The sequence below is a fragment of the Marmota flaviventris genome, chromosome 1, assembly GCF_047511675.1.
Source record: "Marmota flaviventris isolate mMarFla1 chromosome 1, mMarFla1.hap1, whole genome shotgun sequence".
Lineage (NCBI taxonomy): Eukaryota > Metazoa > Chordata > Mammalia > Rodentia > Sciuridae > Marmota > Marmota flaviventris.
In genome coordinates this window covers 107158763-107186628 of record NC_092498.1, presented here as the reverse complement: position 1 = coordinate 107186628, position 27866 = coordinate 107158763, and the positions used below count along the sequence as shown (strand labels likewise).

At 33.7% G+C, this 27866-nt stretch overlaps 2 protein-coding genes across 2 annotated transcripts in view; one reads left to right on the top strand and one right to left on the bottom strand.

Moving 5' to 3' along the window:
* Positions 1 to 429, bottom strand: part of Spmip7 (sperm microtubule inner protein 7) — a 75172-nt gene extending 74743 nt beyond the window's left edge. Inside the window, exon 1 of the mRNA XM_071609145.1 lies at positions 401 to 429. Coding sequence (XP_071465246.1) covers positions 401 to 429 — 29 coding nt within the window. The remainder of the gene's footprint in view (positions 1 to 400) is intronic.
* A 94-nt stretch (positions 430 to 523) lies between these two features.
* Positions 524 to 27866, top strand: part of Zpbp (zona pellucida binding protein) — a 90393-nt gene continuing 63050 nt past the window's right edge. Inside the window, exons 1-4 of the mRNA XM_071608633.1 lie at positions 524 to 662; positions 2588 to 2668; positions 16786 to 16911; positions 21598 to 21747. Of these exons, the coding sequence (XP_071464734.1) occupies positions 539 to 662; positions 2588 to 2668; positions 16786 to 16911; positions 21598 to 21747 (481 nt within the window). The 5' untranslated portion in view covers positions 524 to 538. The remainder of the gene's footprint in view (positions 663 to 2587; positions 2669 to 16785; positions 16912 to 21597; positions 21748 to 27866) is intronic.

Here is a 27866-nt window from a genome sequence, read left to right as displayed (position 1 = left end):
ATTTTTCTTCCAGTATATTCCATATGTCAGTAATGTACGTGTTGCCAACAATGAGATCCAGGCAATCTCTGAGCACTGTAGGTGTATTAACTCATAAGTTTTGTGTGTTGATCAGAGTTGAACCCCAAACACTAAGACACAGCCTACATCCCATCTTGCAAAAAGGGGGTTCCCTCTGTCCATAATTGCTACTAAAAGGCCAAGACGCCGGGCTTGGGGGCTCCCGGATTCCTTGCCTAGATACAGAATCTTCGACAAGTCGCTTAAGCGCTGGAGGATTCCCTCAGCAGCGGAGCTGTCTGGAAGATTCAGTGGACGCTCAGCGCGGGGCAGCGGCGAGTGTTCCTTCTTCGCCTAGTGTCAAAAGTCAAGCGGACATACCAACACAACTCTAGCCTACCGCTCCGGCGGAAGTGGCGGCGAGTCCATCCGGTCCGCCTTCCGGTCCACCGCCCGCCAATTTCCGGCGGCGGGTGAGCGCGCGTCGCGTAACGACCTTCTGCGTGGAGTGTAGGCAGGCGGCGGCGGCGGCGTATTGATGGAGGCCTTGGCTTCTGGCCGGGCGTGGCGGACCTGGCGGCGGTCCCGGGCCTCGGGCTTCCCGCTCTCCCGAGCCGCCATCCTCCTCTTCTCCGCCTTTCTTGTGCGGGCGCCCCCGTCAGGTGAGGGTCGGCGGCGCTCGGTGGTCTAGCTCTGCTGGGTAACCGTGACTCCACCCTTGATTACGTTTTTCCTGTGTCACGTGCACCCGGTTTATATAAACACTGTACTTATTAATACCTGACCAAAAAAGTGTATTTTATGTAGAGGTCGTACAAAGTCCCTGTATTTGCAAAGAGGAGCGAATGACTGGGAAATCTTTAATCTTTTGAAGATAGAAGAGCACTCAAACACCTGGAGTTAAAAGTTTGAAATTTAAACTGAATTAATAAACTCCTAAATTAAACCCATGGTTCATTTACTGGCTTTATATTTCTTTGTGAGTTCCATAATGTATTGTCCTGAGCCAATGTAGTCCATAGTATGTGTGCTGTGATTTTAAAATATCCGTGATACAGGAGCTCCCTCTATTGGCTGGAGATATAAAATGCAGAATATGCTGAGATTTTTTTAAGTTTTGACATCTGAAGAGCTGACATGCTTTTCCATATTCTTACAAAATACATTTATGATATTTCAAAATAACATGATAGAAACAAGTGCTGAAAAAAGTTAAGAGTGTAATCGAACTGTTATTTAACTGGAAATATTTGGCTACTTTATTTTTGTTTATATATTCTAGACTTTCTTAAAAATAAAATCCAAGAATTGATGAATGAAAAGCACAAAAGAGGCTTTCTAAAATGCCAACACTTGTTCAAATAAAGGATAATGAAAAAATAAGGTCTCCAAGAAAAATGTAGAAGGAATGTGGAAGTAAGCATGGGATAGATGAGGTGGAGAAAAGAAAGAGTGAGTGAGTGGAGATTTACAAGATATGCTAAACTCCAGTCATCTGGAATCCAAAAATTGATCTATGAGAATATCCAGTGTCCTTTATTTGCAGGATTAAGATACTTTTGAAAGTGGTTCATGGTTTTGTACCTAATACGAAAGGAAGTGTTTTCATTTAAATATATTCCTTGTCTTTTTTTTTTTTTTTGACCCACTAATCAGACCAGACCAATGAGGGTATAAGAAGCAGAATAAGGAGTCAATATATTTATATGTGAACCATGAATACTAAAGGCCATGTATTTATATGGCATTTTATAATTTATACAAATTCCATTTAGTCCTACAGTAACTCTGTAAGGTGGAATTATTGTCCCAGTTCCAGATGAGAAAAGTTAGGCTCCTAAACTTTAAAGTGGCTTTCTTAAAACCAGTATGTGGTGGGATTTAAACTCAGATCTTCTGGCTTTTAATACCATTTTCTTTTATTTGTGCTTTACTTCTTTATTGTTAGAGAGTACTTGGGTATAGTGCTTTGTAATACTGTATTTTTATATTGATTTTCTCACTTGTTCTGTTCTCACCATTATCCCTTTCAAACGTGTTCATTCAAAAATGAGGGATATCAATATATTTCACAATTATTTAATAGTTGCCATGTACATGGTATAATGCTTTGTTTTATTTTTTGATAAGTTTATATAAACACTGATACTTCCATCAATTGAATGTATAATAAATAAAATTATATTTGTCCATAAACAACTATAATAAAATGTGGAATGAATGACATAACAGAGGTAGTAGTGATATCCTGATATCCTGACAAATACGAACAAACAGGAGTTTTGAAAGAGGTAGTATTTGTGACTTGGGTCTTGAGGGATAGGAGATTTGGAATTTAGAAGCTAAAACATAGTGTTCTAAGTGAATGTGAAAAAATCCAGAAATGAGATGTAATAGGGAGAAGGCAGTAGGTAGATTAAACTCATTAGGGCACATGAAGGTGAGTAGAGTTGGAAAAGAGATATGAGATACAAGAGGAACTGGATTTATGAGCTTCACCTTTGTGTAAGATCAAGTGTACTTTAAAGTTTTGGAGTTTCCAGTGAGGAAATTTGTTAACCCTTTGCTTTCTTTTTGCCTTTCATAGTTGAATATTTGGTTCGATTTCCAAGAACTTTTCGCTTGACCCAAGAGTCAGTGAAAATAGTGGGATCATCACATTTTCCAGGTATTCATATATAGACTCACAATAATTTTAAAAAGTTAACATTTGTTTACATTTTTTCTTTTTAGTTATACATGACATTAAGAATTTATTTTTGACATATCATACATACATGGAATATAACTTGCCATTTTTGTGATTTAAATTTTGTTAGTGTTTTCCAAAAGGCTAATGTTTCCTAGTTCTCCTGTCTTCTAAAGTTCATGTCCTTCTACAGAAATGGATTAAAGTTCTTTCCATATAGTTAGATTCTTCAAAGTTTAATTTTTATGCTATAATGACATAAGTATGCAAAGGATAATTCTAAAATTTAGCTGAAGTTGCCAATATTGTTTTTGCTTATTGTATAATACTAGCTATAATATTAAATATGGACAATTTAAACATGCTAAAACATTTTAAACGAGATTTTGGATTTACAAAATCTTATAAAAGTCACATGAGACACAGAAGCCACAACTTTGTTTTTGCATTTTTATCAGGGTATAAATTCATTTTCCATAAAATTGGTGTGTTGGCAATGTTAGATAACATCCCCACTATCTTAACATCGCATTTTCATCACTCTCAATAAAAACATAATACTCATTAGGTCATCACTTTCCAGCCCCTGGAAACAACAAATTGGCTTCCTGTTTGTGGAGATTTGCCAATTCCAGACATTAGTGGAATTATAATTGTAATTGTAGTAGCCTTTTGTGTCTGGGTTCATTCACTTAGTTTAAGGTCTTTGAGGCTTATCATGTTATACAATATGTAAGTACTTCCTTCCTTTTTGCAGTTGAATAATATTTTATTTCGTATAAATGTTTGTTTTCCTTTCTCTTAGGCATTTTCCTATGGGATTTGCTAGAAAACAGATGATCCTATTTTTAACATTTTGAAAAACTGCCAAACTAATTTTCAAAGAGCCTGAACTAGCTTACTTTCACCACTAGTAATGTTAGAGGGTTCAAACTTTCCAACATCCTCATCAATACTTGATACTATCCATCTTTTTTTTGTTTACAGCTATCCTAATGTGTATAAAGTGGAATCTTGTGATTTTGATTTGTATTTCTCTAATAGCTAATGATTTTATGTTTATGGCCATGTGAATACCGTTTTGCAAAAATGGCTATTTAGATCTTTTTCCTGTTTTTAAAATATTTTTGGTTGTTGTTGAGTTATAGTGTTCTTTATATATTCTGAGTGTTGGACACATACCATACAAATGATTTACAAATATTTTCTCCAATTACGTGGATTGTATTTTAACTTTATTAATGTATCTTTTGAAATTCACATTTTAAAGTTTGATAAAGTCTAATTTCTATTTTTTTCTGGTACTTCTAGTGTCATATTTAAGAAATTATCACCTAACCAGTTGTGATCATTAATGGAGCAATAATTTCCTTATATGTTTCTTCATATGAGTTTCATTGTTTTAGCTCTTTTATTTAGGTCTTTGATCCATTTTGAATTAATTTTTATGATGCAAGAGAGAGATCAAATTCCTTCTTTAGCATGTGGTTGTTACCTAATTGTTCTAGTACCATTTGTTGAAGATACTATTTTCTCTGTATTTAATTGTCTTGGTACCCTTCTTAAAAAATGATTAGCCGCAGTTTGAGTTATATTTATGAGCGCCATTGATGTATATTAATTTTTGTTCTGAATGTTTTGTAGTTTTCATTGTACAAGTCTTACATTTCTTTTGCTAGCCTTATTTCTAAATATTTTATTATTTTGATGCTGTTATAAATGGAAGAATTTTATTTAGTTCATGGATTGTTCACTACTAGAAATACAATTGATATTTTCATTCATATATATATTTCCTCAGGTCAATACCTTGTTGTCTTGGCTATTGTTGCTTTGTAATAAATTTTTGAGCTATGAAGTGTAAATCTTTAATAAATTTTTTTCTTTTACAGAATGTTATGGTTATTCTTGCATTTCCATATCAACTCTTGATTTAGTGTGTCAGTTTCTGCAAGAAGTCCCTTGGTCTTAAAGTAGGAAATGCATTGACTCTGCAGATCTATTTTTGTCATCTTAACAATTTTAAGTATTTTCAATCCAGGAATATGGACTATCTTTCTATTTAAGTTTTCTTTAATTTCACTTTATGATGTTTTGTAGTGTTCAGTGTGCAAGTTTTAACTTTTCTTTTGTTCAGTTTTTTTACTAAATATTTTACTACTTTTGATGCTGTTGTAAATAGAAGGATTTTATTTAGTTTGTGGATTATTCATTGACAAATTGTAGAAATACAGATGATATTTTGGTCATATCCTGCCATCTTGCTTTATTCATTATTTAGCTCTATTTTTAGGGTGGTTCATTAAAATTTTTTTGACATCTGCAAATGGAGATAGTTCTATTTCCTTCCTTTCCAATCTGAATTCCTTTTATATTTTCATGCCAGCTTCTTAGGTAGAACCTCAATATTGATGATAACAGATATCTTTGTCTTGCTCCTGATCTTAGGGAAGGAAAAGTTTTCAGTAAGTTGGATGGTAGGTATGAGTTTTTTTAAAAAATAGATGTCCTTAATTAGGTTGAGTAAGTTCACTCTGTTCAGTTTTACTCTGTGTGTGTGTGTGTGCGTGCACGCACAAGCGTATGTGTGTGTGTGTAAGGGAGGGAGAGAGAGTGTTAGATTTTGGCAAATTTTTCACATCTTTGGAAATGATCATTTGTTTTTTAATCCTTGCTTCTGTTAACATGTTGCATTATATTGACAAATTTTAGTATTCTGAATCAGCATCGAATTCCTGGAATAAATCTTAGTTGACTGTGATATATAGTCCCTTTTTTATTAATACTGCCAGATTTGGTTGCCAGTATTTTGATGATTTTTATACCTCTAGATTCATAAGGAAATTTGATCTGTAGTTTTCTTGTGATATCTTCATTTGATTTTGGTTTTAGAATAATATTGGATTTGTAGAACAAGTTGGAATGTTTTCCCTCCTCTTCTATTTTTTTGAAAAAGTTTATGAAGGATTATTGTTAATTGTGCTTTAGTCTTTTGGTAGAATTTACCAGTGAATCCATCTGGTACTGGATTTTTCTTTGTGGAAGTTTTTTGAATACTAATTTAATCACTGTGGTTGTTTTAGGTCTGTTCAGATTTTCTGTTTCATTGTCTTCAAATGAGAAATAAGCTAGTAATTGAAGACCACTGGTATGTTGTTAGTTCCTTTCTTTGTTGCTACCAGTATTATATTTTTGTTTATGGACTTAATTATGTACCTGTGTATAAATTTCTTTGGGTTTATTTTAATTAGAGTTCATTGAACTTCTTGGATTTGTAGATTCATACTATTCATCCTTTTGGGGACGTGTTTATCATTATTTCTTTAAATATCTTTTGTGTCTCTCCCCGCTCTTCATGGAACACTCATTATTATGCATGTACTCATGATTTGATGATTTCTCTCATATCTCTAAGTCTTTATTCATTTATCTTTATTTCTTTTTTTCTTCAGACTGGATAACCCCAGATTGTTTATCTTAAAATTCACTGATTCTTCTGCCTGATCAAGCTGTTGATTCCTTTTAGATAATTTTTTAATTTCAATTATTATATTTTTAAAAATATTTATTTTTTTAGTTGTAGCTGGACACAATACCTTTATTTTATTTATTTATTTATTTTTTTTTTCATTGCTCATGAAACTTTTTATTCATTGCAGAATACTTTTAGATAATTATAAAGTTTAATTGATTTTTTTATATTTCATTTTTTAATTGTAGCTGAACATAATACCTTCATTTTATTTATTTATTTTTATGTGGTGCTGAGGATCAAAACCAGTGCCTTGCACGTGCTAGGCTAGCGCTCTACCACTGAGCCACAACCCCAGCCCCAGTTTAATTGAATATTAAATAGAAGATTTTTAGGCTTACCAGGTATTCCTCATGTCTAATAATAATATTTTATGTTTTATTATGATAATTATAACTCTTTGTTTGACTCCCTAAATATTTTATTTATTTTTATGTGGTGCTGAGGATCGAACCCAGGGCCTCACACTTGTTAGGCGAGTGCTCTACTGCTGAGCCACAACCCCAGCCCTCAATTATATTTTTTTTTAAAGAGAGAGAGAGAGAGAGAGAGAGAGAGAGAGAGAACTTTTTTAATATTTACTTTTTAGTTTTCAGTGGACACAACATCTTTTTTTAAAATTTTTATGTGGTGCTGAGGATCAAACCCAGCGCCCCGCGCATGCCAGGCAAGCACGCTACTGATTGAGCCACATCCCAGTCCCAATTATTATATTTTAATTGTTCTTTTATAATTTATCTCTTTGTTCATATTCTCTGTTTAGGGAGATGATCATCTCATACTTTTTTATTTCTTTAGACATTGTTTTCTTGTACTATATTTAAAATAGCTAATTTAATATGTATTTATGCAGTAAGCCCAATATTTGATCTTAATTTTAGGGTAAGTTTCAATTGGCTGCTCTTTTTCTATGTATGTAATTGAACTTTTTTCTCTTTTTTTGCATGTTTATGTTTTAATTGAAAACTGGAAATATTAATAATATAGCAAAACAACTCTCTAAGATTCTTCTTTCCTCCCAGATTATGATGTTGTTTGCCTATCTTTTTTGTTTGTTTAGTGACTTTTTTGAACTAATTGTGTAAATTATTTATTCTTTACATGCATAATCACTGAACTTTCTGAACAGTCATCTTTGGCTAATGATTATATAGAACTCTAATTAAACAGCTTAGTCTTTGCTGAGGTCTATGTGTACATATTGTGGATTGTATCTTTAATTTTTAGTATCTTTTATTTTTAGCTATGTATTTGACAGTTCTACCTTAGCATTGACTTTATGCTATGTAGAATCTCAATTTCAGTTAGAGGTGAGAACATGAGGCTTCTTGGTATTTACTGAGAGGACACACGTCCTGGACATACATACAGCCTGGAATATACAGGCTTCTATTTTGTTAGGAATGTGTCAGTTTTCTTACTTCCTGTGGAAATGTTACTCACCAGATTTTTATCTTGAGCTTTTGGTTAACTTACTAGTTTCCCCAACTATCCCCTACTGTATCAGGCAGTCACAAAATCAAGGGAAGATAGCCTTGTGAGTTGGGTCTTTCAAGAGATTGCTAGGCAGGTCTAATAATGACAGTTCTCTGGGAAGGAAGTTTTGGAGTTATTTTGATCTTGTCTGCCCCTTCCAGTGGTTGTGAGGCTGATGGTTCTCACTATAATTTAAGACTTTACTTTCATGGATACTACAGAGATTGTGAGGACAGCAAAAGAGCAAGTTAAAATGCTTTAAGAGCACCATTTTTTCACAAGTATGTTGTTTCGTTAGAGCTTTTATAACAAAACACTACAGACTGAATAGCTTATACAGCAGAAATAATCTCACAGTTTTGGAGGATAGAAGTCCAAAATCAGTTGCTGTAAGGGTTGATTCCTCTGAGTGCTCTGAAAGAAAGATCTGTTCCTTCTTCCTATGTCTCTTCACATTGCCTTTCCTCTATACTTATGTGTCCAAATCTTTCCTTTTATAAGGGCATCATTATCATACTAGATTTGGACCCAGCCTAAAGATTTAATTTTGATTTCCTTTGTAGAATTCTATCTACAAATAAATTCACTTTCTCAGGGAGTGGGGATTAAGACTTCAACATATGAATGTGGGGGTGATGAGAGGAGAACAGTTCATCCCACAACACTGAAATTCAGTTGTCTTGTGTAAATTTTTCTTACCTTGCTTAAAGTCTTTGATGAATTTCAGAGTTCGGAAAATTCTTATTATTATTTATGAAAAAAATTTGGAACTCCTTACTCTGCCACGTTTGTTGATTTTACTAGCTATAACTTTTAAATCTAGATCATAAATAGTTATTTATATCTGATTTCCTTATTATTTCATGTTATTGAATAATATTAAATTTGTTCTTTAAATGAATTAACATTACAATTCAGCAGATAGTGTTTTTATCAAAAGTAGAGTATTTTTAATTTCTTTTAGACTGACATTTTGCTAGATGTGTATGCTGACTTCCTGCTGTTTTATGCCTGGAGTTTCTTCTGTTGTGCAAGATTTCAGCATCTATCTCTATTGGCCATTTTTCTGTTCTGTGATCCTTTTTTTTAACTTGTTCTCATTTTACTTGCTCTATTAATGTCAGTTAGTTTTCTGTTTTTATTCACTCATGTATCCATTTGGTCAGTGAGCATTTGTTTACATTTTTGTGGCATTTTCACTTAATTTCATTTCTTGGTGCATATGATAACACACACACACACACGTGTGTGTGTGTGTGTGTGTGTGTGTGTGTATATATATATATATATATATATATTTATATATTTTACTTGTATAAAAAGTTTCTGGGCCTATTGTATCCAGGAGTAGTTGATAAGTATCATATGACCTTACCATTCTCCATCTCACTAAGATATAGGTCTTCAAAGTGTCTGTACCAGTTCACATCTCCTCCAGAAGGGTTCAAGGGATATTTCCCACATACTCACCAGCATAAAATATTATCCAATTTTTCCATTGTTTGCTAAGCAAAAAAAGTTAAGCTGCCTCTGTTCATTTTTTTCTGCCTGTTTTCAAAGGAGTTATTTCATATCATTTATATTCCATTATAAATCCATCATTGATTTTCTTTGTTGGAATATCTTCTTCCCAAGTTCAAATCTGTTAAGTTTGTTCATGTTGTATAGGATTGAACAGAAATTGTTAATATTTAATCATCTGAGTTTAGTATTTTTGTGTTTGTACCTTTGCCATGAAAATAGTTTCTCACTATAGAACTCAATAACACGATTAATAACTTAGACTTAATTGACATATATAGAATATATCAACCAACATCAAGCAGATACACTTTTTTTCTCAGCAGCACATGGATCCTTCTCAAAAATAGACCATATAGTATGCCACAGGGCAACTCTTAGCAAATATAAAGGAGTAGAGATACTACCATGCATTTTATCAGATCATAATGGAATGAACTTGGAAATCAATGATAAAATAAGGAAGAAAAATTCCTACATCACATGGAGAATAAACAATATGCTACTGAATGAACAATGGGTTACAGAAGACATCAAGGAGAAATTAAAAAATTCTTAAGAGGTAAATGAAAACATAGACACAACATATAGAAATCTCTGGGACACTATGAAAGCAGTACTAAGAGGAAAATTTATTGCATGGAGTTCATTCCTTAAAAGAAGAAAAAGCCAACAAATGAATGACCTCACACTAAATCTCAAAGCCCTAGAAAAAGAAGAACAAATCAGCAGCAAATGCAGTAGAAGGCAAGAAATAATTAAAATCAGAGCTGAAATCAATGAAATTGAAACAAAATAAACAATTGAAAAAATTGACAAAACTAAAAGTTGGTACTTTGAAAAAATAAATAAGATTGACAGACCCTTAGCCATGCTAACAAAGAGAAGAAGAGAGAGAACCCAAATTACTAGCATACAGAAAGAAAAAGGCAATATCACAACAGACACTATAGAAATACAGAAGATAGAAATTATTTTGAAACCTTATACTTGAATAAAATAGAAGATAGTGAAGACATCGATAAATTCCTTAAGTCATATGATCTGCCCAGATTGAGTCAGGAAGATATACACAACTTAAACAGACCAATATCAAGTGAGGAAATAGAAGAAGCCATCAAAAGATTACCAACCAAGAAAAGTCCAGGACCGGACACATATACAGCCAAGTTTTACAAGACCTTTAAAGAAGAACTAATACCAATACTCTTCAATCTATTTCAGGAAACAGAAAAAGAGGGAGTACTTTCAAATTCATTCTACGAGGCCAACATCACCCTGATTCCAAAACCAGACAAAGACACCTCAAAGAAAGAAAACTTCAGACCAATATCTCTAATGAATATAGATGCAAAAATCCTCAATAAAATTCTGGCAAATCGGATCAAAAACATAAAAAAGATCATGCACCATGATCAAGTGGGATTCATCCCCGAGATGCAAGGTTGGTTCAACATACGGAAATCAATAAATGCAATACATCACATCAATAGAATAAAGATAAGAACCATATGATCATCTTGATAGAAACAGAAAAAGCATTTGACAAAATACAGCACCCCTTTATGTTCAAAGCACTAGAAAAACTAGGGATAACAGGAACTTACCTCAGCATGTAAAAGCTATCTATGCTAAGCCTCAGGTCAACATCATTCTAAACAGAGAAAAACTGAAGGCATTCCCTCTAAAATCTGGAACAAGACAGGGATGCCCTCCCTCACCACTTCTATTCAACATAGTTGAAACACTGGCCAGAGAAATTAGACAGATGAAAGAAATTAAAGGGATACACATTAAAAAAAGAAGAACTCAAATTGGCATTATTTGCTGATGATATGATTCTGTACCTAGAAGACCCAAAAAACTCTACCAAGAAACTTCTAGAACTAGTAAATGAATTTAGCAAAGTGGTAGGATATAAAATCAACATCCATAAATCAAAGGCATTCCTGTATATTAGTGACAAATCCTCTGAAAAGGAAATGAGGAAAACTACCCCATTCACAATATCCTCAAAAAAAAAAATAAAACCTTGGGAATCAACAAAAGAGGTGAAAGATCTATACAATGAAAAATATATAACCCTAAAGAGAGAAATAGAAGAAGACCTTAGAAGATGGAAAGATCTGCCTTGATCATGGATAGGCAGAATTAATATTATTAAAATGACCACAATACCAAAAGCACTATACAGGTTCAATGCAATTCTGATCAAAATCCCAATGGCATTCCTCATAGAAATAGAAAAAGCAATTATGCAATTCATCTGGAAAAATAAGAGACCCAGAATAGCTAAAGCGATTCTAAGCAGGAAGAGTGAAACAGGTGGTATCACTATACCAGACCTTAAACTATACTACAGTACAATAGTAACAAAAACCCAGCATGGTACTGGTGCCAAAACAGGCTGGCAGACCAATGGTACAGAATAGAGGACACATAGACTAACCCTTATATTAGACAAAGGTGCCAAAAGTATGCAATGGAGAAAGGATAGCATCTTCAACAAATGGTGCTGGGAAAACTGGAAATCCATATGCAACAAAATGAAATTGAATCCCTATCTCTCACCATGCACAAAAGTTAACTCAAAATGGTTCAAGGATCTAGGAATTAAACCAGAGACTCTGCATCTAATAGAAGAAAAAGTAGGCCCTATACTCCATCACATGGGACTAGGCCCCAACTTCCTTAATAAGATGCCTATAGCATAAGAATTAAAACCAAGAATCAACAAATGGGATGGATTCAAACTAAAAAGTTTTTTTCTCAGCAAAAGAAATAATATTTGAGGTGAATAGGTACCCTACATCCTGGGAACAAATTTTTATCCCTCAAACATCAGATTGAGCTCTAATCTCTAGGGTATATAAAGGGCTCAACAAGATAAGCACCAAAAAAACAAATAATCCAATCAATAAATGGGCCAAGGACCTGAACAGACACTTTCAGAAGAGGATATACAATCAATCAACAAATATATGAAAAAATGCTCATCATCTCTAGCAATCAGAGAAATGCAAATTAAAACTACTCTAAGATACCATCTCACTCTAGTAAGAATGGCAGCCACTATGAAGACAAACAACAACAAGTGCTGGCGAGGATGCAGGGGAAAAGGTACACTCGTAAACTGCTGGTGGGACTGAAAATTGGTGCAGCCAATTTGGAAAGCAGTAGGGAGATTCCTTGGAAATCTGGGAATGGAACCACCATTTGACCCAGCTATTCCTCTTCTTGGACTATACCCAGAGGACCTAAAAACAGCATACTACAGGGACACAGCCACATCAATGTTTATAGCAGCACAATTCACAATAGCTAAACTGTGGAGCCAACCTAGATGTCCTTCAATGGATGAATGGATAAAAAAAAATATGGCATTTATACACAATGGAATATTACTCAGCACTAAAAAACAATAAGATCATGGCATTTGCAGGGAAATGGATGGCATTAGAGCAGATTATGCTAAGTGAAGTTAGCCAATCCCAAAAAAACAAATGCCTAATGTCTTTTCTAATATAAAGGGGGTGACTCAAAATGGGGGTAGGGAGGCAGATCATGGGAGGAAGATTACCTCTAGGTAGGGAAGAGGGGTGGGAGGGAAAGGGAGGGAGAAGGGGAATTGCATGGATGGTGGAAGGAGACCCTCATCATTATACAAAATACTGTATGAAGATGTGAATTTGGTGTCAACATATCTTATATACACAGATATGGTAAATTGTGGTATAAAGGTGTATTAAGAATTATAGTGCAAATAATAATAATAATAATAATAATAATAATAATAATAGAGCTCATGTAAAAAATAAATAAATAAAAATTTTAAAAAATAAAATAAATTAAAAGTATGTGTTTATTTACAACTAAAAAAGGAAAGATTGTATTCTACAGTCTTTATAGAATACAATTCTAAAATTGTATTCTATAATTCATTGTCTTAGTAACAAACTTCTGCAATTTACATGATAATTCTCAATGGTTATTGGCAGAATAGGTAGGGGTAAGTGCAGGCTCATTACCAATGATGCCTTAAAAGCAAGAGCACAGATGATGGTCCAATGCCAAAGAAAGATCTTTGGGGCATACAATATGCTGTTATTTTCATAGTTGAAATATGGATTGTAATTTGGTAATTGAGTAAATCTGACATCATATTAAAGCATTGCACAATTAAATATTTTAATTTGCTTGCTAAAAAAAGAAAATAGTTTCTCTATAATGCAAAGTATTATAATACCTTTATAGGTATTATTTTAACAATCTACTTAAATAATAATTTGTGTTCAGGTTTTTAGTCAATCCAGAGTTTATTTGTATTTGGTATGAGGTATAAATCTAAATTCAACTTTATAAATATAATTATGTGTGTGTGTATGAATTTTTGCCATCATTTATTAACCTGTACTATTTCCAGTGATGAGATACTTCTATCAGATATCAGTTTTTTATACTTCTTTTTTTTCCCTTAGAAACACTACTGTTTTATTCTTAAACCATACTATGATTTTATTTAGTGTAACTTCATAATATTTCTAAATAATTTTTATTGTTGGTGTCTCCTTTTCCCTTTTATAGAAGTTTTAGACATTCATAAAGCTTTAATTTTCCAAATACTGTGTTTGTGTGTGTTTTTGTGTGCACACTTGTGCATGTATGGTGTGGATTGAACCCAGATTCTTGAACATGCTCAGCCAGTGCTCTATCACTAAGTTACAACCTCAGCTCCAAAATACATCTTAGAGTCAGTATTCAAGAATTAAATTTCTGGAAACTGATTATACAAATAAATAAATATATGTATGTTTATATACATATACATAACTTGGCAATTAAAAATTATGTGTATTCTCCCATGATTTCTTTGTGAGTAACTTTGTCTTTTTTTAGAGTCTAAAAATCTTCCTTGCAAAGGTCTTATCTGACTACAGAATAATTTCAGTGTATCATTCTCTGTTATCTCCCTTCTTGTAACATGGTTTAATGTATTATTGTTGATTTTCAGCAATATTATTTATTTTTGTATGTTGACATTGCATTGGGAACTTCTTTTGGATTCACCTGTTGTTGTTGTGATTGAAATGTGTACAGGAGTTTTAGTGGAAATTAGTGCCATTACAATAATGGCATGGATACTATCAAAGAGCCAAAGTAAAATTGTGCATATTTGTGTTGATTTTCGAAAGATGAGACATTAGGTACTTTCATGAATAAAATCACAAAGGAGTGATTATCAGTACTGTTTTGGCCTGGTTAAGGAATTGAATGTGAAAGGAGGTGTGGTGAGATACATTGAAAAAGAGTGGCAAAAATTCATATATATATATATATATGAATTGGAACTTAGATTTATGTTTCATACCAAATACAAATAAATTCTGGGTTGAAAAAATAGGTATTGGAGAAGATAGAAGCCAGTATATGATGTTGAGGAGGGAAAATTTATGGGGTAAGTGCTTATTCAAGAAGTTAGAAAAGAGGGAAAAAAAAGTTTCAGCTGAGAAATATAGGACAGAAAAAGAAGAACAGAAATTCATGAGACCACAATAAAGTAGTACAGTTTAATGGAATCAAAAACTTTTTTTTTGGAAATGTTAATAGATACATTTTTGGTAAATTTTTTATGAGAAAATAAAGTTCAAAAAAGTGTTGCAAATGAAGATAGTGAAATTAAAAACATCATTACAATCTGAAAAAAAATTATCGTAATAACTTTAATAACTAGTTTAAATATAAATTTCTAAACTAGCTTCCAGTAAATTACTTAGTAGACTTATAACCAAGTAAATTCAGCCTTGTTAATGCAAAAAAATTTTTCCTATTCTCTTTTTAAAAAAAAATGTACCAGGAAAATAAATTACATATTCCTTCAGAAAAAATTTACAGATAGGAGTCTTCCCAGTTCATTTCATGTGGCCATTATAATCTTAGATCTGATATTCATCTTAATTATAATAAATATTGAAAATGAATATGAAATATATCATAATAAATGCTTAAAATGATAAAAGAACCAAGAGTAGTATAAAGAAATTACACACATTTCTATTTTTGAACATAGTTGAAAGGAGCCTAAGAAAATGTTTGTAAATTATATCTAACAATAATTAAGTAAAATAGCATGACCAATTTCATTTATTTCAGGAAAGTAAACTTTTAATATCAAGGATTCATTTAAATTCGTTCAAGAAGGAACAAGCTATATGATGACCTCAAACATATAGAAAAAGTTTAAAATTCAATACCAATTTATGATAAAAACAAATCACTTAGAAGTTTTCAGAACCTGTAAAGGGATATACATATGTGAAAGTACTTTCAAGAAACATCATTTTTTAATTTTTATTTTTTATTTATGTATGACAGCAGAATGCATTACAATTTTTATTACACATATAGTGCACAATTTTTCATATCTCTGGTTGTATACATAGTATATTCACACCAATTCGTGTCTTCATATCTGTACTTTGGATAATAATGATCATCACATTCTACCATCATTAATTACCCTATGCCCTCTCCCTTCCCTTCCAACCCTTCTTCCCTATGTAGAGTTCATCTATTCCTCCCATGCTCCCTCTCTCTAAAGAAACATCATGTTTTATGGCAAAACTTTAAAGGCAGTCTCTTTAAAGTTAAGAAAAATTTTCATTTTCAGAAACAATTTTAATTTTATTTATTTTAAATTTTATTTAGAGACAGAGTCTTGCTGAGTTGCTTAAAGCCTCGCTAAATGGCTGAGGATGGCTTTGAACTCACAATCCTCCTGCCTCAGCTTCCAGAGCTGCTGGTATTAATAAGCATGCACTACAGTGCCTGGCTAACAATTTTTATTTTAATGAATCACAAAAATCTTTGCATATGGTGAATCATTGAAGAGTTAGCATTTTCTAAAAGCTTACTTATGAGTGAATGCAAAACAATTGAATCTTTACAGTATTCCTTTTTTATCTTCTGAAGAGTATTATTTTTACTCATCATAATTCTTTAAATTTTAAAGCAGGATGGGACATAGTGCTTAATATTTAAACTTAAAGCATGTTTTTGTTTACTTTTATGGGTTAGAGATAGTGTCTGTGGATTATTTTATCCAGTAGTTTGTGTTATATCATTGTGAATAATGTATTATTCCTCCAATTTAAACTATTTATAACCTCTGCTCGTTTAATGTCTTTATAATACACATCAAGTCTAGATAAAGAATCATATTAATTTTGTGTAATTTAAGTTATACTCTGAGGGATATAGTCAGTATGTGTGAGCTCTGAATAAAAAGTACCAGTGCATTATGTTCATGTTGAGGACATAAGCTTGCGTGATCAAACACAAACATATTCACTAACACACAGATGCTCACACATATACACAAGATACATTGTGTTGTTTTAATGTTAGTTACATAGTTGCAGTGAAATTTAGCTCATATCATCAAGTAATAGAAAAAAATAATCCAAAGAAATATTGCAAGAGATTGTTACTCAGTCTATAAAAATATAAGGCACATACAGAAAGAAAGAACATAAAATATTATTGGAACATTTTAATATTTTATTTTCAGTGAAAGTATATGTCATGCTCCATCAAAAGAGTCCACATGTGCTATGTGTAACCCAAGGACTGCGAAATTCCGAACTGATAGATCCATCATTCCAATGGCATGGGCCGAAAGGAAAAATTGTTTCAGGTAGGATTTTATTTCAACTATCATAATTAAAAAGATGAATCTGAAATGTACTCAGAGCTAAAAAAACAGAAGATTGAGGTATTTGGAGAGTTCTCTAAGCATCTCTGTTCCAAAAAACATTGTTTCTTCATATACAAATTAATTTATATATCTGACTTCCTTACCATTTTATCTATTCACCTTCGTATTTTAGTTTAAATGCATATTTTAATTTTATTTTAAATTTCTAATTTGATAAAAGCTTATATATTTTTATATATATAAATTATATATATATATATAAATTTAGATTTTTTTAGAGAGAGAGAATTTTTTAATATTTATTTATTTAGTTAGTTTTTTCGGTGGACACAACATCTTTATTTTATTTTTATGTGGTGCTAAGGATCGAACTCAGCACGCCGTGCATGCCAGGTGAGTGTACTACCGCTTGAGCCACATCCCCAGCCCTAGATGGTTTTATTTATTATTTTGCTGGTAGTATGGACTAATTAATTTCATACTAAAGATGTGTTTGATGAAGTACCTAATCATTTTTACATATCCTCAGAGGAAAGGTGTTTTTTTAAATTAGTTTCCTTTTCTTTCCTTTAAAAAACCATTTATAGATTAGAGATAATACCTGTGGATTAAAATCTGCAAGATTAGATTACTTATCATAGATGAAGGAAAGTATAATTATTCACAGTCTTCCTAAAGAGGCTTTTGTAGGAAATATTTATTTTGTAACATGTTTTAATTTATATTTTTATTTAATTGAGGGATGTTCATTTTCATAATACTAATGTTAATCCTAAATAGTTCAAACTTTAAAGAATTAATCTCTTTAGGGGAGGTGTTTTTGGTTCTTTGAAAGTGAGTTATCTACTATCCTGTAGTCAGTGACTATGTGGTAGATGCCATTGTGCTGGGTTTTGTGGGAGATAAAAATATCAGATATAACTTCTGCCTCATTACAGTAACATACAAGGAACAGTTGTACCATGTATTCACGGAATCGGAAGAAGTCAGTAAAAGAAGTTCTAAGAGTTTTGGTAGCGGTAACTTATTTAAATCAGTGAAATGGTTCAAGTGTAAAACCACTTGATACTGAAAATATAATCACATTTTGTTTTTGTTGTTCCCTAATAGCAGCATATAATATAAAATTATAATTTAAATACATTCTATATTTGGTATTGAAACTGTTAAGTTGAAAAGTAGAAGCATTTAAATGTGAATTTTTCTGTTGTGTTTGTTGGTTCTTTGATTTGGAAATTGAAATTTGAAACATTTTCTTCTCTAAGTTGGCCAGGTTTTGTTTGCAGTTTATACCACAAAGTATAGCATGTAATTCAATTTATCCTTTAGGAGTAAGCAGTATTTTATTTAACTTTGTGGTTATTTCCAGGTAAGGATAAAATCACATCAATACAGTGTTTTTTATGTATATAAAAACTATTGTCATTGAATTCTTATATTCTAACTTGGTGATTGTGACATCTTATAGTTCATTGTCTACCAGGTTTTAAAGTTTATTAATCATACGGTCACTTTTACTTTAGATTTCATGATTGCTTCATGAAATCTAAAGTAAATTTCAGCCTTCATGATTGCTCTGGGTCCTCCTCCAGCTGTAATTCTGACCTAGCACTTCTTCCTGACTTTTTGCCAAGGCTGAAACATTTTTTCCTACTTCCTGTTTCTTGAGCTGCAACAAGTTTCTCTAGCACTGTAGGTAACAGTTTTGTTTCTCTCTGTATTTAAAAGCTTTATTCCATTAGGAGGTGTGGGGAAAAGTGTGTGTGGGTAGAGTTTTGGCAAAACCTACATTCTTCTAGCCACCTCCTGTGGAAAGCTTGTTTCCTTTGATCTTTCTGTTTGCATGGGAGGAGTTTGTGAATAAAAAACTTATAACACTGCACAATTTTCTAGTGTGTGATCCCTTGAGGGTTCATTTTCTTACATTGGTCTTCACTTGGCTTTTAACAACTCATCAAAAAATTTTGGCTGAATCTTCTTACCATATTAGTCAAATTTCTGTGGCTATGACAAAATGCCTGACACAGACACTTAAAAGGAGGAAGGACTTATTTTGACTCACAGTGTTGGAGGTTTCAATTCATAATCAGTTGGCCTGTTTGTAGGCCTTAGGTGAGGTAGGGCATCATGGCCAGGACATGTGGTGAAACAAAGCTGTACCTCTCATGGCAGCTATGAAGCTGAGTGTCACTTTAATAACCAAAGTTAGCCCTTTCACCCCAAAATCCATTAAGCTGTGAATCAAAAATGAATTAATTCATTGAGGTCAAAGTTATAATGATCTAGTCATCTTCCCAAGACCCCATTTCTGAACCCTGCTGCATTGGGGACCAACTCCTCAACGCATGAGCTTTGTGGGGTCATTTTGGATCTAAACCATAACCACAATTTATGTAGCAGCTGAAAAAAAATGCTCAGATCTTTGTTCTGCTTTTAAGCTCTATCTATTCTCAGATATGCCCTACCACCTCAATTTCTTTATAAATCAAGAAAAACTGTTAATTGGCAGCTTTTCCTTGGTCTTTCCTTATTGTAACGATGGGTTTGTACTATTACATTCATTTTCCTTTTCTGAGCTGAAATCAGAAGTATAAACCTATTTCAAAAATAATTAGCTATAATTAAGTTAGCTTAAATTTTGTTAATTTTAGAGCTTTAATACATGGACTTCTAGAGATCTAGTTCAACTCTGAATTTTTATATAAGCTAGAAAGGAAGAATTACTAACTAATGAAACATTAATATTGAATATCTGTTGCTGCATGTGTTCTCAAAACTGTCTTATCAATGTCAAGTACATAGCACTTGGGTTCATGAATTTCCATTTAGACTTAGTCACTTAAGGGTCTATGAAATGATCACTAACAAGCAATATTATAGAATGAGTCCTTCTATAGAATATGACATTCTCTGGATATCTTTTGAAAGAGTAATTTTTAATTTTTTTAATAGTCAGATGGCATTTTATTATAGTTTTAATGCTACTTAGTTTTCTGTAACTCATAATATTTAACATTTGTAGTAGATATTTAAATAGATATTTTGATACATTTGTTGATACTTTTTGTGTGGCAAACTTTCATTTCAAATTATTGCCAAGAAATATATGACCTCATTGATGATTTCTTTAAAATTTACAGGCACTTTCTGTTGTATTAATGTGAGGTGATTGGTCTGTTGAAATAGATATCAAACACCTGCAAGCTCTGTAATCTATTTTAGGAGAGTTAACATGTTAACATTAATATGTAATTTTTTATTAAAAGATATTCATGAAAAAAGGCATTACAATAGAAATGTATTCTAAATTTATATCACGTTTTTCAGCTTCATCCAGAATATAGAAATGGGAGTTCTCAAGGCATATTGCTCTATGTAAATTGCTTGAGGGTGGGTATATCCATCATTTCTCCTTCAATATCTGAAGCAAGGCTTAGCATGTACTAAAAACTCAATCAGTATTTATAAAATTAATTAATAATGAAAATTGCAGCATTAAGAATACTCATCTTTGTCTTAATTTGAAGAATTTTTTAACTTAAAATTTACAAGTATTTAATCATTTACTTAAAATAGGAAAAGGTAGACATCCGTTTCCTGAGATAATTCTAATGAATGGAATATTAAATTATTAGGTAAATTTTAATACCTAGAATGTTTCTGATACAAAAGTGTAGTTATAAACTTTCAGAATAAAATATTACTTGAATGATAATGTATAGACTTTGCAGATACCTTCATATTTATTATAATTGTTACATAGAACAATTCTATGTAGACTGTCAAATATCATGATTCTTCATTGTACAAATGAAAGAGTTGTACTTCAGAAAGATTAAGTAGTTAACAAGATTAAGTAGTTAACAATATTAACAAGTAGACTTCAAACCCAGGGCTTAATACCTCAAAGTCACATTTATTTATTTTCCATTTTACAATAATAGCTTTTTTCTTATGTGATACTTCATAAGGTATGTTGAAACAAAATGGGAGTTTATGTCCTATTCTGACTCCCAGTACTGCACCTCTGTTGTTCTGTGACCTTAGGCAAGTCAGATGATCTAATATTCTATATGTTTTCTTTTTCATCCCTCAAGGTTATAACCCAATTTTTGCTTTACACTCTGTGTAGTGACAGAAATATTTATTAATGATAATATTTTGTTAGCTTTTCTTCTATTGTTTTATCAATTTCATACACAGTTTGTAAGCTTATTGAAGTCAGAAATAATTCATCATTTAAAATATGTAGTATTTTATAGTATATATAGATATATACTATATAAAATAACATTATGTATTTATTCTGTATATAATATATATAATTCATGTTTATGTATATACATTTAATGTATTTGTGTATCTATATATATTTATGATAGTGCTCTGCTCAATGTAAGGGGTGAATTATGAACTTATTATGTTCATTACATTGTTAGTGTCTTAATCACACAGTTGATGAACTTTGATTAGTGAAAATCTGAAACTAAGAAGGTCAGCCTGGCACCCACTGTAAACAAGTACCTGAAGCAATGTTTAGCTCTGCTCCCAACTCCTTTTAATGACTGTGTAGATAAATTTTGGTGGTTTGACTCTGCTTAATAACTGTTTTGTATTTTTCCTGTCTTATGTAATTTAAGCAACTGTATCTTATTTCTTTATTAGAAAACAGCACTGCACAAGTAACATCCACAGGAAGCCTTATATTCCAGAACTTCGAGGAGGCTATGAGTGGAGTTTACACATGTTTTCTTGAGTATAAACCTACTGTGGAAGAAATTGTTAAAAATCTTCAACTAAAATATCTTGTATATGGTAAGAAATGAATGTAATTGTATATCATTTATTTATTTTTTCTTTTTGGTACTGAGAGTTGAACCTAGAGTCAGTCTACCATTAAGGTACATTCCAGGCCTTTTATTTATTCATTTTTAATTTTGAGACAAGGTTTCACTAAGTGACTCAGGGCCTCACTGAGTTGCTGAGGCTTACCTGGAATTTGTGATCCTCTTGCCTCAGCCTCCTGAGCTGGTGGATTATAGGCATGCACCACCAACCTGGATTAATATTCCTTAATGTTTTAAAATACTTAAATATTTTAACAGTATTGTTTTAAAGGGAAATTGCTATTTTGGTCTTTTTTAATTAAAATGAATCTGCCATGCTTATTTTACTTTGTGTAGTTTAATATGGTTGGGGCACAGAATAGTTAATGGGGCTTAGTTTTTTTTTTTTAAAGGAGAATGTCATGATGTATATACATTTAAGTTTTTTAATGAAAGTAGGGGCTGTATAAATCATGTTTTCTGATGGTGATTTGATTTATTGTGTACCACTCTTAAATTCTAAGTATCATGATTACTAGTATACTGCCATTTCCTAAATCAGTATTAGGTAGCACATTGTATATTCCTTTCCTAAAAGTTTGATTGTTAATGCACAGAATTAAGAAAGAAGGAATGCATTTGATTTTAGCTTAGAAAGACTCAGTTTGGATTTCTGCTTTATAGAACTATAAGATAGTAACTGTGCTATTTAAGCAATTAAATTTGTGGTTATGTGTTATAGTAGTGTTATGTTTTGGATATAAAGTGTTCCCCAAAAGCTTATATGTGCAACAATACAAGATGGTTTAGAGGAGAAATGATTGGGCTACGAGAGCCTTAATCTAATCAGTGGATTAATCTCCTGATGGGGATTAACTGATTGGTAAATGAAGGAGGGTAGTGTGTGGCTGGAGGAGGTGGGCAGTGGGGGTGTAGCTTTTGGGTATATATTTTGTACCTGGATAGTGGAGTCTTTTTCCTCTCTCCTTCCTGATCATCATGTGAGCTGCTTCTCTCTGCCACACTCTTCCACTATGATATTGTGCCTCACCTTGAGCCCTGAGAAATGGAGCCAGCTTCTGCCTTTCATGGAGATAACCCTCCAACTGGGAGCTAGGGTCAGAGAGAGCCCTGTGTTCTCCTCTATACCAGTTGGCATGGAATCATCATCTCTTCTGCTGTGCTGAGGGGCAGAAAGGGAATAGTTCTTGGCCCAAATACTTGCTTCATATGATTACTGTTCTGACTTTACATTTTCTTGAATAAATGTTTCTTCACTTTTTCTATGTATATCTTAATACTATAGTATGATGTTCTCTTAAGAAAAACTCCTATGTAATTATAAGAGATACACATCGCTTTTTTCATGTAGAACCATTTTTAGTGTATCAACAACAGATATCTTGGTCATCATTGTTAATAGTGATAACAGTTAACTTTTTAAGAATTTTAGAAACCATGTCCCTACCATCATGAGCTTGACAGCTTCCTCATATGTGAAGACAGCTGAGTTTTACTTCTTTTGACTTCGTTTAATGGAATTGGTCAGTATTTGGAAGCTTTGTATATAGTGAACCAATAGTGTTTGAATTGCTTGAACATAATGTTACAAAACCCTGCATGGGCAGAAAATACTCATTCAAAGTACTAGAAATTAATGGATGGATACTTCATTAATATGGTTTCAGATTATACTATCCAACAAATTTTTAAGAAATCCCCCACTTGGTGAGTGTGTGTGATGTCAAAAAAAGAACCTTCATGGTTACCTGAAAAGATTGCTTTCTTTACAATTATATACCTGTATAAGAAAATATTTTTATGTTCATATATCAACTTGAATGCAGAAATAAATTTAAGAATATAGTGGAATTTTATGAAACCAGGCCTTTAAAAAATGGCAAAACATAAAACAATACTATTTTCTCTCTGTTTTTGAAAAGATATTGTCCTAAAATGTTTTTATGTTATCTAGTGGATTTATTTTCACTTTTAATGAGTATATATTTTTAAAGTTTCTATTTTAATTTCTAGTACTGTATATATTGATACATAAAACCCAAATGAAAGTTTTTATGTGATCCTCAGTAATTTTTAAAAATGTGAAGAGAACATAAGACAAAAAGTTTTGAAGATACCTGCTATAGATTTTAATCATTGTCATCTATTTTAGATACTGTTTCTTCTAATTATAATATATAATTTCTGTATTGATTTTTATGTCATTTTTATCATTTTTATTTTTTCTAGACTTGTTTCTTTTTTTCTAAACTTTCTGATTTTAATTGGAGGATTTTAGTTTATAAGCTGTTGGGGGAGTCTTTGCACATTAGTTGATTCCTTACAATGATATAAGGGACACAGCATATAGTTGTGTCATAGGTGAGGTGAAAGATAAACAATAGGATCATCAAGGGTAAAGAGGCATAGGAAGGTGATAGGAGAAATCTTTGTAAAAGATCCCTACACTCTCCTTCACTGAGGGGTTGCATGGAGCCTTCTCCTTTCTTCAGTAGTGAAAGTCTAGTAACATGTGCCATGTTTCTGCCCAGAGATGCAGTAGAATCTCAGTAGCCAGTGTTTGTTGAGAGCCACAGCCGAAGGGGCCCCAGCAAACTTCCAGCTGCCACCAAACTTCCAGCTGCCTGCTGATGATTGGCTCACAGCAGCCCCAGCAACATCTAGCTGATTGGCTCCTCGGCCCCAGCAACATCTAGCTGATTGGCTCCTCTGCGGTGATGCTCATTGGACTGTTTCCCTGCCCTTTCAGACCACGGAGCTGCTCATTGGGGGACTTTTTTGGCTCCGCCCACATGACCCAGCCAATCGGCCTCAAGAGCAGGAGGATTGTGGGAGGTGGAAAGAAGCTTGTGTTGGAGAGAGAGGCTTGTGGAAAGCCGGTGGTGGCAGTTGAGGCTCTGAGGGTTTTTCCTGAGAGGCTGTTTTGTTTGGCGTGTGTGGTTCTAAAAATAAAGTTAGTTTCTTTTGACAAGTGGCTCCTGATTGTGCCCAGCCAGACTGCGGCATTTGGTGGCTCGCACAGGGAGCGACTGAGGGTAAGTGAACTGCTCGCCCCTGAGGGCAGGGCGAGAGGATGGGTAGCCATTTTAAGATTCTTCTTTTGTTATTTTGTTTCACTTTTGTTTTAAGTTGCCTGTCCCTGGAGATGTGTAAGATGGAAGAAAAACCGCTCACATCTGAGGAACAGATAGGGAGAAAGGACGGATGGACATTTCAGGAGGCTATTATAATGATTTTGTGTTGTTCCAATTTTGTTTCACTCAGTTTCAGTTTTGTTAGGCGTTATCTTGTTGGGTTGTATTATAGTAGAAATACGGGATCAGAAATTAGTAAAAAACAAACTGAAAGAGTGTTAAGTAAATTGTTAGAGGAAGGAGGCATCTCAGTAAAATCAAGAACAATCAGGGCATACGTTGATACAATACAAAAATGTAGCCCATGGCTTTTTAAGGAGGAGTTGTTAAATATATCACAATGGAACCATCATGGTGAAGATTTAAAAAGAATAGAAAAGAAAAGCCCAGGGACTCTGCCAGTTGGCACATTGCCATTGTGGACGTTCATATCTTGTTTGCTTAGTCCAAAGCCTTCAGTTCAGACAATGGTAGAGGAAGGAGAAGACATATTGATTCAAGTAAAAGAGAAGGTCTCTCAAGTTAGTCAGACAGAGGAAAAGATTCAAGTAAAAGAGAAGGTCTCTCAAGTTAGTCAGACAGAGGAAAAGATTCAAGTAAAAGAGAAGGCCTTTCAAGCTAGTCAGACAGAGAAAGAAAGTGTAAAACAGAAAAAGCCATCAAGGGGAAAGTTACAACAGGAGACTGCTATTAACACCTTTCTATCACCAGAGGACGTAAGTGTCCAACTAACAAGGCCACCTCCATATGCTGGGAGGTCCCCAACCCCCGCAGTTGATAGTTGGGATCCTGAGACAAGATCTCAAATATTAACATGCCCTGTATTTGAGGCAGGAGGGCAGCAATTTTACCAAGTTTTAAATTTCAAAACAGTGAAGCAGCTAAAAGAGGCTGTAACAACCTATGGTCCTCAAGCACCCTTCACTGTAAGCATGGTCGAATCCATTAACAACTTGAACATGACGCCAGCAGATTGGGCTAATATGTGTAAAGCTGTGCTAAATGGAGGACAATACCTGTTATGGAAGGTTGCCAATGAGGAATTTTGCAAGGAGATGGCTAGGCGAAATGCAGCAGCTGGTTATCCTCAGAGAAATCTAGATATGTTGTTAGGAAAGGGACCTTATGAGGATCAGCAGCAACAAATTGCATATGATCCTGGCGTATACGCACAAATTGCTGCAGATGCAATTAAGGCATGGAAGACTTTACAAGGACATGGAGGTTTACAAGGTCAATTATCTAAGGTAATACAAGGAGCTAATGAACCTTATGCTGAATTTGTAGATAGGCTTATTCAAACAGCTACCAGAGTTTTTGGGAATACAGAACAAGCAATGCCATTACTAAAACACCTGGCTTATGAGCAAGCGAATCGTTGGTGCAGAGATATCATTAGACCATGGAAACATGAAGATTTAAACACATATTAAATTATGTAGAGACATTAATGAACAAGAGCAAGTCGTGGCAGCTGCAGTAAAACAGGCTTTAGATGCCAGAGACATTAATGAACAAGGGCAAATTGTGGCAGCTGCAGTAAAACAGGCTTTAGATGCCAGGCCAAGAACATGCTACAATTGTGAACAAACAGGACATTTTAAAAGGAATTGCCCCATTGGAGGAGGGTTTAACAAAACTAGGTATCAAAGGAGTAGAATACCAGGTATTTGCCCACGATGCCGTAGAGGGAGACATTGGGCTAATGAATGCCGTTCTCAAACCACCATAGAGGGTACTCCATTATCAAAAAACGAACAAGGACCAGGTGTTTATCCACGATATCGTGGAGAAAGGCATCGGGCTCCATTGCCAAAAAATGGACAGGGGGGCCCAATGCTCCGGGGCCCAAAACCACAAATATGCGGAGCACTGGAGGAACCCAGCAACCCCATCAGGGTAGTGCCTAGGACACATTGTCCATCAGATCCCTCATCAGACAAACCAGAGGGAGCACAGGGTTGGACATCTGCGCCTCCGCCAGAGCAGTACTAACTCCAGAGATGGGAGTTCAAATCATTCCCACAGGGGTGAAAGGACCTCTTCCCAAAGGAACAGTAGGCTTATTATTGGGACGCAGCTCTTCTACTCTAAAAGGACTTATGATAAGTCCTGGGGTAATTGATCCCGATTATGAAGGTGAAATAAAAATTATAGCCAGTTCTCCAAAGGGTATATCAGTAATTTCACCAGGAGATAGAATAGCACAGTTACTAATAATACCCAGCCTACATGATAAATTTTCCAGTCGTACTGTAGAAAGAGGTTCCAAGGGATTAGGCTCCACAGGTGTAGATTGGGCTATGCTTTCTTTAAATTTAGATTCTCGCCCCATGCTAAAACTAAATATTCAAGGACATGAATTTAATGGGCTACTGGATACAGGTGCAGACCTTAGCATCATCTCTCGTCAAGAATGGCCAAAACATTGGCCATTACAACAAGCCACTCAAACGCTTCGAGGCCTAGGAGTGGCGACTAATCCCCATAGAAGTGCAATGGTATTAGATTGGAAGGATCCTGAAGGATGTGAAGGAACTATACAGCCATATGTATTGGATCATCTTCCCGTAAATTTATGGGGACGAGATGTCCTAGATCCATTAGGTTTGACATTAACAAATAACATCAACCAAAATGCACCCACTATTATGACTAGACAAGGTTTTAGGAAAGGAAAAAGATTAGAAAAACAAGAACAAGGTATAGCAGCACCAATACAAATAGATCAAGGAACAGAAAGACATGGGTTGGATTTTCAGAAAGGGCCACTGAGACAATAAAAATTACTTGGAAATCAGAAAGACCAGTATGGGTTCCTCAGTGGCCCCTGACTAAAGAAAAGATACAAGCAGCCCATGACCTGGTCAAACAACAATTAGCGGAAGGACATATACAACCTTCTGTATCTCCCCATAATACTCCCATTTTTGTCATCAAAAAGAAATCTGGT